We start from the raw sequence: 12,169 nt of genomic DNA, 5'->3' as shown, positions 1-12,169 counted from the left end.
TTAAAAGGAGGGCCCCTTGATGGTTCCAGCCTCCTGCAGCCGGGGGGAGGTGTAGGCTGAGGCTCCCAGACACGCCGCTAGTTCACAGAACCCTGGGAGGCCAGCAGGACCTGCTTTCCCAGGACGCCCTGCTTCTCCCACGATACCCCGTGGTCCCCTCTCGCCTGGCTTCCCGTCGCGGGCGACTCCATCAAGACCTGGTAGACCTGTGGATAAAGAGTTGGGAACAGAGCAGTGACCACCAGCTCAGGTAGCTAACTGCTGCTTGCAAAGTCTGCTGGGAGTTGTAGTAGATTTGTTCTCCCCTTCCGAAAGGCTCCGCCTACATGACTGAGGTGTTGCCAACTGAAAATACGCTCCTGTGAGTTCCATTAGAGTAAATAACAGTATGACCTCAGAGGTCTATCCTAGGCTATGTTCCACTATGCATACTTGTGTTCTGCATACTTGCTTTCGAAATAATAAGCTCTTCCAACAACACTAGCTAGAACATACTTCATAGTATGCAAGAATGCAAGTATGCTTCAATTTCATTAAATCTGGAATGTACTTGATGATGTAGTTACAGCATCAAGAATAGCCTACCTTTGACATTACAGGAAAAATCAATTAAGAAGAATGTGCGTGAGAACCATCAATAAAGGTAATCATATATTACCATCTGTATTATTATTTAAGGTATCTTACTATTCCGTATTACTGGTGGCATGAGATGATCTGGTTCTGCCACAGCTTAGGTTGGGCTGTCAGTAATTGTAACAAGTTAACCTTCAGGTTCCTCAGATAAATTTCGGTAAGCCGGTAGTTACTTTCCATTTTCACCAGTACTAGTAGTAGTAGTAGCTAGGTAACTGAAACTTGAAACTCTGCGTCCTGTCATGTACGGAAGTACACATCTGGGGATTTTAGTATGTACGTGATGTTTGCATACTTGCGGTTCTGAACGCACAACAATTTGGCGACCATGGCTATATGCACTGCTAACTGATATGCAAGTATGCTTAACGGAACACAGGCCTGGTTAGAGATAGCCGCTTGCTGTAAGCCGTCGTGGGGCTGTGACCTCACCTGGGATTCCAGGCGGTCCGGGCTGGCCTGCGTGCGGGCGGCCTGGATCCCCTCTGACACCCTTCACCCCCTTCTTTCCTGGAGGAGAGATGAGGAGGAGCGATGAGCACGACTTTATCAATGCCGGAAAAAAACACATTAGCCACACACAGGACAGGGCAGCGTTTTCAATATCCACAGGAGAGACACAGCTGAGAGAGCTATCGCCAGACAGCAGGCCAGCCCGCAGTCCGACTGCACCTTATTATCTCATCAGGCTTTCCAATCTCCCGTCCCGCAAGAGGAGAAGAATGATTGGATTTTTTGGAGTCGCTGGTGCATTTGAATAACCAGACAGAATCGATCGTGTCTGGGCAAAATGGACCGCATTCCTGGCGTAAACGTGAAAGCTCTGAAAAAAAAAACCTTTAATGCAAGGGAAAATATTGTTACATGTAGACTGGTGATGGGCTGGCTGCTAAAAATGCCTCCCTGCGCAGATGGATGCCATAGCATGTGATGCTAATGCTAATGGCTAATCACCAACCGAGCAGCGGTAATACAAGCATAGCAGCAGCTAAGTTTAATGGTGAAGAATTAGCCACCGTATGTTGAGCCCAAGAGTTGATCAGCAAGTGTAGCCTGAAATTTCAGTACAGTGAAATTCTGTTTTTTTAGTAGTGTTTGGCTGTTATGAACTCCCATGTGAGAAAATGCCATACTAAGCATACTTGATATGAACTTTAATTATTTTGTTAAATAATAGCATAGTTCAGTGTACTTTTTTTTTCACATGGGCTGAATCCAAGCTATACTTGAGTCTGGTGTTGACTGAAAGTTTGAACTGAAAATGTTACTGTGCACAATGTTAATTGTGAACAACAGATAGTGTGTGATAGAATGAATCAGTCTGATCCCCTTCCCACATCTCTGGCCTACCTTTGAGTCCAGTGTTGCCAATCTGTCCAGAGGCGCCGATCATGCCCGGAATTCCCCTGGTGCCAGTGAGGCCGTGTGCTCCTTGTGGCCCCGGTGCTCCTGGGGGCCCGGGTGGGCCAGGGGGGCCCATGACCCCAGCCCCACCCAGAGCGGCCCTCTTAGCGCTCACCGCCAATGCCGCCAACCGCTCTGAAGACAACAGCACAAACATCATTATGTTCATTTGCAAAAAAACTCAAAATAAGCATGGCTTAACAAGTATCCTTGTCATATTTACACTTATTTCTATTACTTTTTGCTAAATGAGACAATGAGGTGAGAAAGTTTCACTTGTCAACAAAACAGTAACTTTAAAACAAGCTAATATTTTCTACTTAATCTTATTACGAGACTAAAAACACTTGTCTAGAATGAACACAACTTAAGTCTGAACTTAGTCTGGATGTTAACTTAGTTTGAAATCAGTGTACTTTCTTCAGCTATACTTATTTTAACAAAGAAAAAGTTGATTTTCCATCACAAAAAAAGAAATGTGCACAAAAATGCAATCAGTTATACTGTCATAAGAATGTCAACGTCAGTATAAAAACATGTCCTCCAGCTATTGACTGAAATCACACTGCGGGAAGGACACAGACATTTCTGTTGAAACGGATGTTTGTACCCTCCGTATCTCCTTGACAGAATCTGTGTAGGGGCCCCTTTTGAAAATGTGATCTTTTCCTGAGGGGGATGCAGCTGGGGGTAGTTTAGCATGCAGAAAAGGTAGGCCTTGTGTTTATATTCTGTTCCCCAGCATGTTTCTCTGGATGTAGCGCTGCATCACAATTGACTGAAAGGGGTTGGATCTTTAAAGAGCTTTGTGGAAAAAAAAAGAGCTGATTCAGCCCGAGTCTGCCAAACATTCTTCGACGTCTGCTTTCTTGACATAATGACTCGCAAGTTGTAGAGAGCAACCGAGGGCGAGCGGCAGAAAAATATTACAGTTTACAGTTATTTCACATGAATATGGAAAGCAATACACAGAATAAATGTTTTCTGGGCCAAAAAAACAAAAACAAAACATAGTTTGGCAACGTGTCAGGAAGCAAGTTCTTCAGCTCTAAACTCACCAGTTCTTTGGTGTTTACAAGGCCTGTATCCCGGGTACTTCAAAACATACTTCCCTGGGTTTCATATTGTTGGGGAAGGCACCCTCGGTGCATCTGAACGTTACACCAACAGTGCGTCTGGCTGAAAAACAGCACAACTCACCTTGCAGCATTTTCAACACCACCTCGATAATATGCTGATCCGAAGCATCGCGTCCCTGAGGTAAAGAGAGGCGGAGGGAGGAGAGGAATGATAGAAAAAAAGGGGACGGGAGGAACAGAAGAGGGAGAAAAATGAGAACAGGCAGAAGAGTCAAGATGAAACAAGTGCAGGTGAAATGGATGCCAAACAGAGGTTCGCTCATATAGGTCTGAACTTCACTGCAGTGCGACTGTGTGCTAGAGGCAAGGCTTAACCTCCACATCTCCATCTTTTAGTGCCATAGGGAGGGCTGGTTTAGGGCTTGTCTTTATGGCGCTCAATTGGGGCACATCTACTGGTCTTTCTCCCTTAACTGAACTGTGTAAAGGTTTGGCATGGTGACATGTGTGTCAGTGTGTGGTGTGTGTGTGTGTGTGCGGTGTGTGTGTGTCTGTGTGTGTCAGTGTGTGGTGTGTGCATGCGGTGTGTGTGTGTGTGTGTGAGACTCACAGAAGCTCCTTGCCTCCCAGGCATGCCTGGCACCCCTCGCTCTCCGAAGAGGCCCCGGGGCCCGGGAAGTCCTGGGGGGCCCTGCTCTCCTGGTTTGCCTGGGTCTCCAGTAGGCCCGTTGAAGCCTGGTTCACCACTCACTCCTAGCTGCATGGGGGTGGGGGGTTGGGAATTAGATGGAAGAAAGAAGATCCATCTTCAGCCCTAAACAAAACCATAACATTCTTCAGACAGTTCAAGAGTTTATTTATTATTTATTTTAAGTTTGTCAAATGAAAAGGTTTTTTTCAGCCTTACTTAAGGGCTCTATTTTCTGATCTTATTTTGGTAGCCCTCTTGAGAAGTGATTTTGCATACAAGTGTGCCTTAAGGAGATTATGAATTTTCCACTGGGCTGTGGTAGCTGGCCATTACTTAGAATCCGCATAGGCACCAAGGCACACCATGTCAAATCATTAGCACTGCGTCTCTTCTGCAGGGGAAATCAACATAAAACTAACCAGCCAACAAACAATGGACCCACAAGGTCTTGGTATTAAAGTTATGCTTTCTTGTCAAACTACAGAACAATGTTGATACTCCCACTTTTCATCACACAGTACTGGACTGAACACCACAGGCAGTGGAGCGGTGGCTTATGTTACCAGAGCGACAGCTGGTTTTGTACCTGTCCTTTTGGTCCCGGCTCACCAGACAAACCCTGTTAAAGGAAGCAGAAAAAAAATTAGTACATTTTAAAATTCTTCGCTGGGGCAGCAGAGTCCCCTCCGGGATGTAAACACATAACCTTCAGGCAGCAGCAGGTTCAACTCCTGAAATTACAACCCCCTCACCGCCACTGGGCGCAAACAGAAGCCAAAGATACAGACTGCGTTTATAAAGCCATTTTGGGACATCTTGACTTGCTGACATCCTTTCCAACTAATGGCAAAACTCGCTGAGGCAATAAGGCATGAATTACATCACCACAGCACTCAATTAAGAGTTACTAAAGCACACGGAAAACATCACTCCCTATTTCTGACTTTTCCCCCACTAGCTTTGAGCGATGCCAGTGAACAGTGGGCTATGTCACATAATACTATAATGCCTGTTCTTTCTGGTTTGGCTTTTGAAAATTCCCAAGCAGCCAAACACTTCTTACCTTCTCTCCTTTCTCCCCTTCCAAGCCCTCCACACCTGGATCTCCCTGGAAAGGACAGGTGGGAGTACAGGTGAGCAAAACAACTGCTTAGTAATGGTAGACAGAGGCTGTTGTGAATATAAAGGAGTGCATTAATGCAGGCATACTCACAAAGTCTCCCTTCATTCCAACCTTTCCTTGGAATCCCTGGTAAAAAAAAATAGACTTGAATTTAGAGATGATGACACAACAACAATACCATTATATAATAAGGACATCTTGTGTGGTAAAATGTATGTGCACATACCACTACAAAATGTCAATACACGATAAAAAGAGGAATAGTTTAAAAGTAACACAACAAAAAAGCAGCATTCTAACACCGTCAAAGAGAAAGATTGTACATGAATAATACCAGGAATGCTTTGTCAATGATTTGCACTTTTCAAACTGTAAAATGGAACCCTCTGGGTGTACTTGTACACCTCATTTTTGAATCCCCATTTGGCACAAAATTCCATACATACTAACACTACCTTTCACACACTCTCATGAGCACACACTCCCACATACATGCTCACACGCACACACACCAGTACGCATACAAAACCATGGATGTGAGCAGCAATATGAAAGAGCATTACCCTTAAGAATGCAACAGAAATCCACACTGCAGCAGCGCTACAGTAATGCATGCTAATGTCCTGAAGATACACAGTGCCATCAGGTGACTAAGCACAGTACTGCATCATTTTGACAAATTGTAGTATCGTCCGCAGACTGTTGCCAGACTACCCACCTTATCGCCCTTTGTTCCTGAAATGCCCTGAGCCCCAGGAATGCCCATTGGCCCTCTCTCGCCTTTTATACCCTGGGGACAGAGCACAGTGTATTCAAACAAATGGTCCAATCACGTATTTCATTCCAAAACAATGTCCTTTTGCATTACACTGACAGATTCACACAGCACTAAACACTCACAGTGACATTTAGAGCTGTCGCAGGCAAACACAAACATAGAAGATAAGAACAACTTACGGCGTCGCCAACAATTCCCTGGCGACCAACAGGCCCTCTCTCACCCCTGTCTCCCTGGAGAAGAGAAAAATAGAGAATGGGAAACATGGAGAAAAGGGTAGTTGGGGAGTCACGAGGCTCGCACGGGTTGTATTTCCAGTTTGTTTGAGCGGGATTCCACCTTTCCTATGATTTAAGACTAAACTTGAGTGTGTGAAGGTTACCTTTGGCCCTGGCACCCCCTCCATTCCTGCCTCGCCAGGAGGACCAGGCTCGCCCTGCGAGAGAGGGAGAGAAAAAGTGAAAGAGACAAAGGAAGCAGGGGAGCGAGGTAGAGGGAGAGAGAAAGAGAGAGAACAAGGTGTTCTGGTGAGTGCTTACATATAAATAAGTAGATAAATTTAAAGCATTTGTCATTGTCAACACTTTCTAACACAGAGAGGTGAACTAAAAGATGCCTGCAGGCATATATCGCCAAGGGACCTACCTGAGGTCCCGGAGGACCGGACATTCCCACCATGCCCCTGGGCCCAGGCTCACCCTGGAGAGAAAAGAAGTTGCATTCTGAACGACACAGGCACTGGTCCCGTCATTGCTATTCCGTTCCACAATCGGAGCTTATAAATTATTAATACAAACATTACAGTTTTATGGTGTGAACCTGGTAATAGATGCTACACATATTTCGACAGATTTTCTCCGCCGTAGCCGCTAACGTGCGATTTGTCACAGTCAAAGGTGTCACACGGTCGCCATGCACGACATGACACAGCTGCACGAGGTAGGTTTGCACAGTTTGCCGTGTTATTCTATTAGCCCTCCGTGCATGAGGCTCTACATCACCTGTTGCTGTAAACACGAGACGCATTTGCATTCTGAGACAGCTGAGTGTAGAACCGGCTCAGTATGACGGCAACAAGACTGACAAGCACGGCGGTCTGACAGTCTGAAAGACCGCTGTCATGAATAAAGGAATATACTGTAGGCTGCTAATTAGGTAATCTGTCAAACGAGAAAATATCGGAAACATATTTCCCAGACTGAAAAGCAGACATTTCAAGGCATTCAGGACACGTCACTGAGGGGCGACGGTTGTGGTACGAGGCCTCACCTTTTGCCCGGATCCTCCCTTGGTGCCGGGGCTTCCTGGTAAACCCTGAAAGACACAGGAAGTAAAATGTCAGACAGGTCACTACCATGACCCAGTCCGGTTGCTTGCCGTAGGCTAGGAGACCTCAGGCTAGTAACTCACTGATCTTCGGTTTATGCTGATAATAACGGCTTCGATGCTCGTGCTGCGATGGTGCGTCATACCTCACACGCTCCATTACCCAAAGGTAGGAGGACAAAGAGTCACTTTTGATGATGAAGAATCGTTTATAGGGAGAGAAAGAGCAATTTTCAAGGTGGTTTAAATTTTGATCCAGGTAGAGTTAGAAGGTCGTGCTGGACCCGTGCCCAGAACACACACATAATTTACCGCTTTGTTTTCAGCGGGTCAAGCGCAAGGGAGTGAGGGTCACTGGCTTTACGTGATCGGGAAGAGAATGGCCGCGCACCGCAGCACAGGCACACAGATGAGGAAGTTACAGTTGTGTGACGGGACGGAGACACTCACCGCTGCCCCCTGGTGGCCGGGAAGTCCGGGCATGCCGGACTGCCCTGTGGAACCCTACAGAGAGAGGGAGGGAAAGTGTATCTTCAGGAGTCTGATAGAAACACGCAGGTTTCTGTGGTGAAATCTGGTTTCAGGTGTAATTCCAGGTTTCATATGTGGTCGTTTCCATCTTTGATTCGGTCCTTACCTTCATTCCAGGAATGCCGGGTGTGCCATCTTTCCCGTCAATTCCAGGAAGACCCTGAAAATCCAATGAGACATTATTACAGTGACAATGTCATATTACACAAACAATACAACATAATGTAACACACAGTAAAACATAAACAAATAATTAATTCCCAATTTCCGTGCCTCCTAATTTAGGTAACTAATGTAAACCCACCCACTGCTATAACATCCTCCAATGCATAAGAGTGTGCACAAGCACACACGTTCCCTGAAACACAGTCAGCCCTCCACTGCTTCATTGCCTTTCAGTCCTCTACAGAGTTGTGCTTTCATTGCACCAGAGGACTGGTCTTGCACTGGAGTGCAGCTGGGACAGACAAACAGGCACCTGATTGGCCACAGGAATTGTGATTGTGTAGGTGGGAGACACCATACTGAATTAAATCACACTGCCCCGTCCCTGGATCCCATTTGAGATTACAGGGCAGGAATCACAGGCTCTGGCCCTCCAATCCCAATCCAGCCCTGGTTTTCTTTTCTCCCAGTTAATTAGTGCTACTGATTGGCCAGACTGTCTTCACATCTGACTCCCAGGTAAAGGGAGGGTGGAAAACCAGAAGTTCTCGGCCCTCGTGTTACTGATCCCTGCTAATCCTGCAGTGAGGTCAAATCGCTGCAGTACTAGAGCTTTAGCTGGATAAACCACCCAACAACCCTTCAAAAAAAGGTGTTATTTTATAGGAAAATACCCACTTAGATTGTAATGACATACAAAAGTCTTATATAAATTTACATTTCAGAGGTAAAAATAAATTGTACTCACATTCTCTCCCTTCTTGCCAACACCGCCCTGTGCACCCCTGATACCACGGCCACCCTAAAGGGAGCAAGCCAATCACCTGTCAGAGAATCTCACAACCATCCAATTACGAGAGAAAAGACATGCCATCGTGTTGCGGAAATAGAACAGGCTCATACATTCATGCATGCCTCGTTATACTGCACTAGAGTAATCAAAGCTAGTGCAATTTTCCTTATTATAGTTCCTTTATAATCCCTAGTAATCAAATTTTAGTATTTGTGTGGATTTTTGTGCTGGGACAAATCAACATGCTAGCTCTTTATTTGTGAATAAAAAGATGCACAGTGATATCCTGATTAAGTTATATTGATATGTGATGAAAACCATATTACTTAATACTGCTCAATGAGCTTTAACAACACGCTGTGGGCATTTAATAGACTGTTTATTGCATATAAAACCACACTTTCTCTTTAAGAAGCTGCATAACAATATCACAACGGAGCTCTTTTGCCTTAGCTCCGGGAGGCCTAAATTTATTCATAGCTGGGTCTGAATAAACAGAGCAGTTTCCCACAATGCTTTTGTCATCGCCCATGAAGCGCAGAAGAGGTAATGCTGCAACAGGGAGAGACAGAGGGAGTGAGAAAGAGAAAGTGCAAAATACTTACCACGTCCCCTTTCTCGCCTGCACTGCCTGGTGGACCCTGGGGCCCCTCCTCTCCCTATGGGACAGTAAAGACAAGCACATCTTCCATCAGAACAACGGCGGAGGAACACCAAAACATACAGTCCAGGTAGCCCGATGTACAGCGACGGCATTACAACCTTGCCACTGCCTGTATCACGCACCCTTAGTCAGTAGTTTCATATTTACATTGCGCTTATCCGTTAGTAGTTGACAAATGTTCTTCAGACAAAACCATTCTGGTAATGCCTAGCGTACGCATTACAATTTAAACGAATGTAGCTCTCTTCACGGCCCCTGCGAGTTGCTACGAGCCGTGAGTCTTGATGAAAAACCGGGTGCGTGCGTACTGCACCCACACCTCCGCTTCATTCCTCAGACTGTCAGCCACTGTAAGTGGTGATAATTGTTCTTGCGGATACCTTAAGAGCCTGAATCTAGCGCTAAACTTTTCATGAGCTTCGTTTCATAAGCGCCCAGGGACTGGAGAAAGCTCTTAAAAAATTAACCGCGCAGCAGCGTAATGTGTCAACATTGCCCCAGCTGTTTTTAACCAGGTTCGCTTGCAGTAGGCAATTTTCAGAAACGGCATTATGTGCGCGAGGATAAAGAGGCTGTCTCCCGGAGCTTTTCGCCCTGATGAAAAGCGGCTTAATGTGGCTTCCAATGAGACTGGACTGAAAGGGCAGATCATTGTGAGGCAGACTTGCGCTGTAAACAAGCACTGTGAGTGGACTGTGTGGTTGCGTTTGAGATAAGCGTAGATGGTACTTACTGGTAGTCCAGGGATGCCAATAGGCCCAATAATACCTTTGTAGCCACGGGGACCCTGAGGGAAACATGAAATTAAGTTCGCTGGGATCAAGTCGTCGGCCATGAATGCAAATAGATAATATCCACACACATAGCATAACAACACAGATATAGTGATCTTATCAGTACCAGCTGTTCACTAAGTCTAAAGGGCAATTGCACGGTAACTGACGTTACAACTGCTGGATATTTGGGTGGCAAAGCCCAATACAGCTACATAATAGAGACTGATAAGTGATATTTACTCCTGAGGGTTATGCAAGCATATTTCAGTCTCTTATGTAGCTGCATTGGACTTTACCACTCAAATACCCTGTAGTTGTAATGTGGGTTACTGTGGAATTGTACACCCAACTGCAGAAAGCAGTGACCGCAATTCACAGACCCAAACAGGTGAGGGGGCTGAACACTGCGGCTTGCTAACTGCTATGATTTAGAAGATGTTAGTTGCGCTAATAACATTTATGCAGTGACAGCTTGGAGCACTACGTGCATGCTCATTTTAAGATGGATGACGCTTCAGGATCATTAACTACAGATGCGGCGGGGGGGTATGAGGGTGTAGTGGGGGGGGGTGAAGACGGGCCTTAAACAGCCGTCGCTCATTAAAAGGATTTGTGTTTGCGTTTGTCTTCCTTATGTCCGTAATGGATCGCGTTTTAGAGGTTGATCTCAACAGTGGGTGCTAAGATGTACAGATGGAGATAAAAGGGGGATGGTTGTGCCTTGGTGCGGTACTTACGGCTTCCCCTTTGGGCCCCACCATCCCTGGATAACCCCTCAAACCTCCAGGGCCCTGGAATAATAGGGAGAGATAATGCCATAAGGTCACCATGACCGTTATTACCCAGCATGCTCATGAAGTCAAAAACAGCAACCGTATATACTAACAAATATACTGTACGTTTATATACTGTATATGTTAAATATAATGTATGTTATTTTACGTGTATTAACTGAGTTATATAAACATTTTTGTAAAACTCCTTATAAAAATAGCAACAGGCAGTGTACAGCGACTGAAGCAGTGCTACCCAATACAGACGTCACTGTTGCATTGATTAAAATGAAGGCGGGAGAGACAGGCGTAAATGACACAGAAAATAATAACTTACCGGGGGACCGGGAATGCCTTGCTCCCCGGAGATTCCAACCTCTCCTTTGATGCCCTGCGAGGAAAGGAAGAGGGATAACTGACGATCTATGTCACCATGACAATGTCCCAACACAGTGATGGCTACACTGTACTGTGGGAGATGTGCACATTTGTTTCATAAGTTAAATAAATCCAGAATTGCTTTGTTTTGTGTTCCTAGGAACTTTATATGGCATGGGTACATCAAACGTACGTGTAAAATAAAAAAAACGGGTGAAGGATTTGGATTACACCTATTTTGCATGCGTGTACACCTACCCCTGTACAAATTGTAGAACACAGTGGGAGTCCACAAATATATTACAGCGAATACACGCTACATCCTACTTATATGGCAATTACTGACAGATATTTGATGGACAATGCAGAGCGTTGTCGCCGCAGACATTAATAGAACGCATGATGGATTACCCTTAGGCTAAACTTGGACATTTCTATAAAAGAAAGCCCTTCCCAGGAACAAACAGTGACTGCCGCACCGAGAAGGCATGTACCTGGCTGTTTTTTTAGTGCAGCAGCGGCTGCTAGAAGACGTGAAATATACACCATTCTTTACAAAGCTGTTAAATCGGTCGGACTGCGGTTGCGCATGACAGATCTTTTCTGGGGGAATGACTTCTATTATCTTCTTTGACACATGGGTGCGTTTCCCCTTTCAGGAGGACAGTCGCGGTGCCGGCGGGCGACGCCTCAGCCCAGTTTCGCTCTCGAGCCGGTGCCCGGCGCTCGTTAACTCTGATTAATTCCCATCGCCGCGGCGATCACTCTCTCCCCCGCTGTACCTGGCACATCCTCATCTCCTTTCATGTGGGTCGCCGTGTTCCGCCCGGGCCGAGGCTCGGGGCTGACTAATCGCGCCCAGATTAGTGCCAGTCATGCCACGGGGGACTTCATTAAGCGCTAATCCTGTTCTGCTGGTTGACATCATTAGAACACAGTGGGAGGAGGTGGGCTGCAGCAGGATGCTGCATCCGTCCCATCATGCAGCAGGATGTGTAATCCCACCGACTGGCACACGCAAGGCACAGACCTTTTAGTTGTCATGTCGCAGT

The 12,169-nt window shown here is 45.9% G+C and overlaps 1 protein-coding gene across 1 annotated transcript in view; it reads right to left on the bottom strand.

Moving 5' to 3' along the window:
• Window positions 1–12,169, bottom strand: part of col9a2 (procollagen, type IX, alpha 2) — a 29,251-nt gene continuing 17,082 nt past the window's right edge. Inside the window, exons 11-30 of the mRNA XM_061255938.1 lie at window positions 11,077–11,130; window positions 10,704–10,757; window positions 9,924–9,977; window positions 9,132–9,185; window positions 8,482–8,535; window positions 7,675–7,728; window positions 7,488–7,541; window positions 6,981–7,025; window positions 6,357–6,410; window positions 6,094–6,147; window positions 5,891–5,944; window positions 5,652–5,723; window positions 5,024–5,059; window positions 4,874–4,918; window positions 4,397–4,429; window positions 3,730–3,876; window positions 3,241–3,295; window positions 1,987–2,175; window positions 1,069–1,146; window positions 1–206 (exon numbers count right to left, since the gene is read on the bottom strand). Of these exons, the coding sequence (XP_061111922.1) occupies window positions 1–206; window positions 1,069–1,146; window positions 1,987–2,175; window positions 3,241–3,295; window positions 3,730–3,876; window positions 4,397–4,429; window positions 4,874–4,918; window positions 5,024–5,059; window positions 5,652–5,723; window positions 5,891–5,944; window positions 6,094–6,147; window positions 6,357–6,410; window positions 6,981–7,025; window positions 7,488–7,541; window positions 7,675–7,728; window positions 8,482–8,535; window positions 9,132–9,185; window positions 9,924–9,977; window positions 10,704–10,757; window positions 11,077–11,130 (1,446 nt within the window). The remainder of the gene's footprint in view (window positions 207–1,068; window positions 1,147–1,986; window positions 2,176–3,240; window positions 3,296–3,729; window positions 3,877–4,396; window positions 4,430–4,873; window positions 4,919–5,023; window positions 5,060–5,651; window positions 5,724–5,890; window positions 5,945–6,093; window positions 6,148–6,356; window positions 6,411–6,980; window positions 7,026–7,487; window positions 7,542–7,674; window positions 7,729–8,481; window positions 8,536–9,131; window positions 9,186–9,923; window positions 9,978–10,703; window positions 10,758–11,076; window positions 11,131–12,169) is intronic.

Source organism: Conger conger, chromosome 9 (assembly GCF_963514075.1).
Source record: "Conger conger chromosome 9, fConCon1.1, whole genome shotgun sequence".
NCBI classification, from domain to species: domain Eukaryota; kingdom Metazoa; phylum Chordata; class Actinopteri; order Anguilliformes; family Congridae; genus Conger; species Conger conger.
This window is presented reverse-complemented; position numbering and strand designations above follow the sequence as displayed.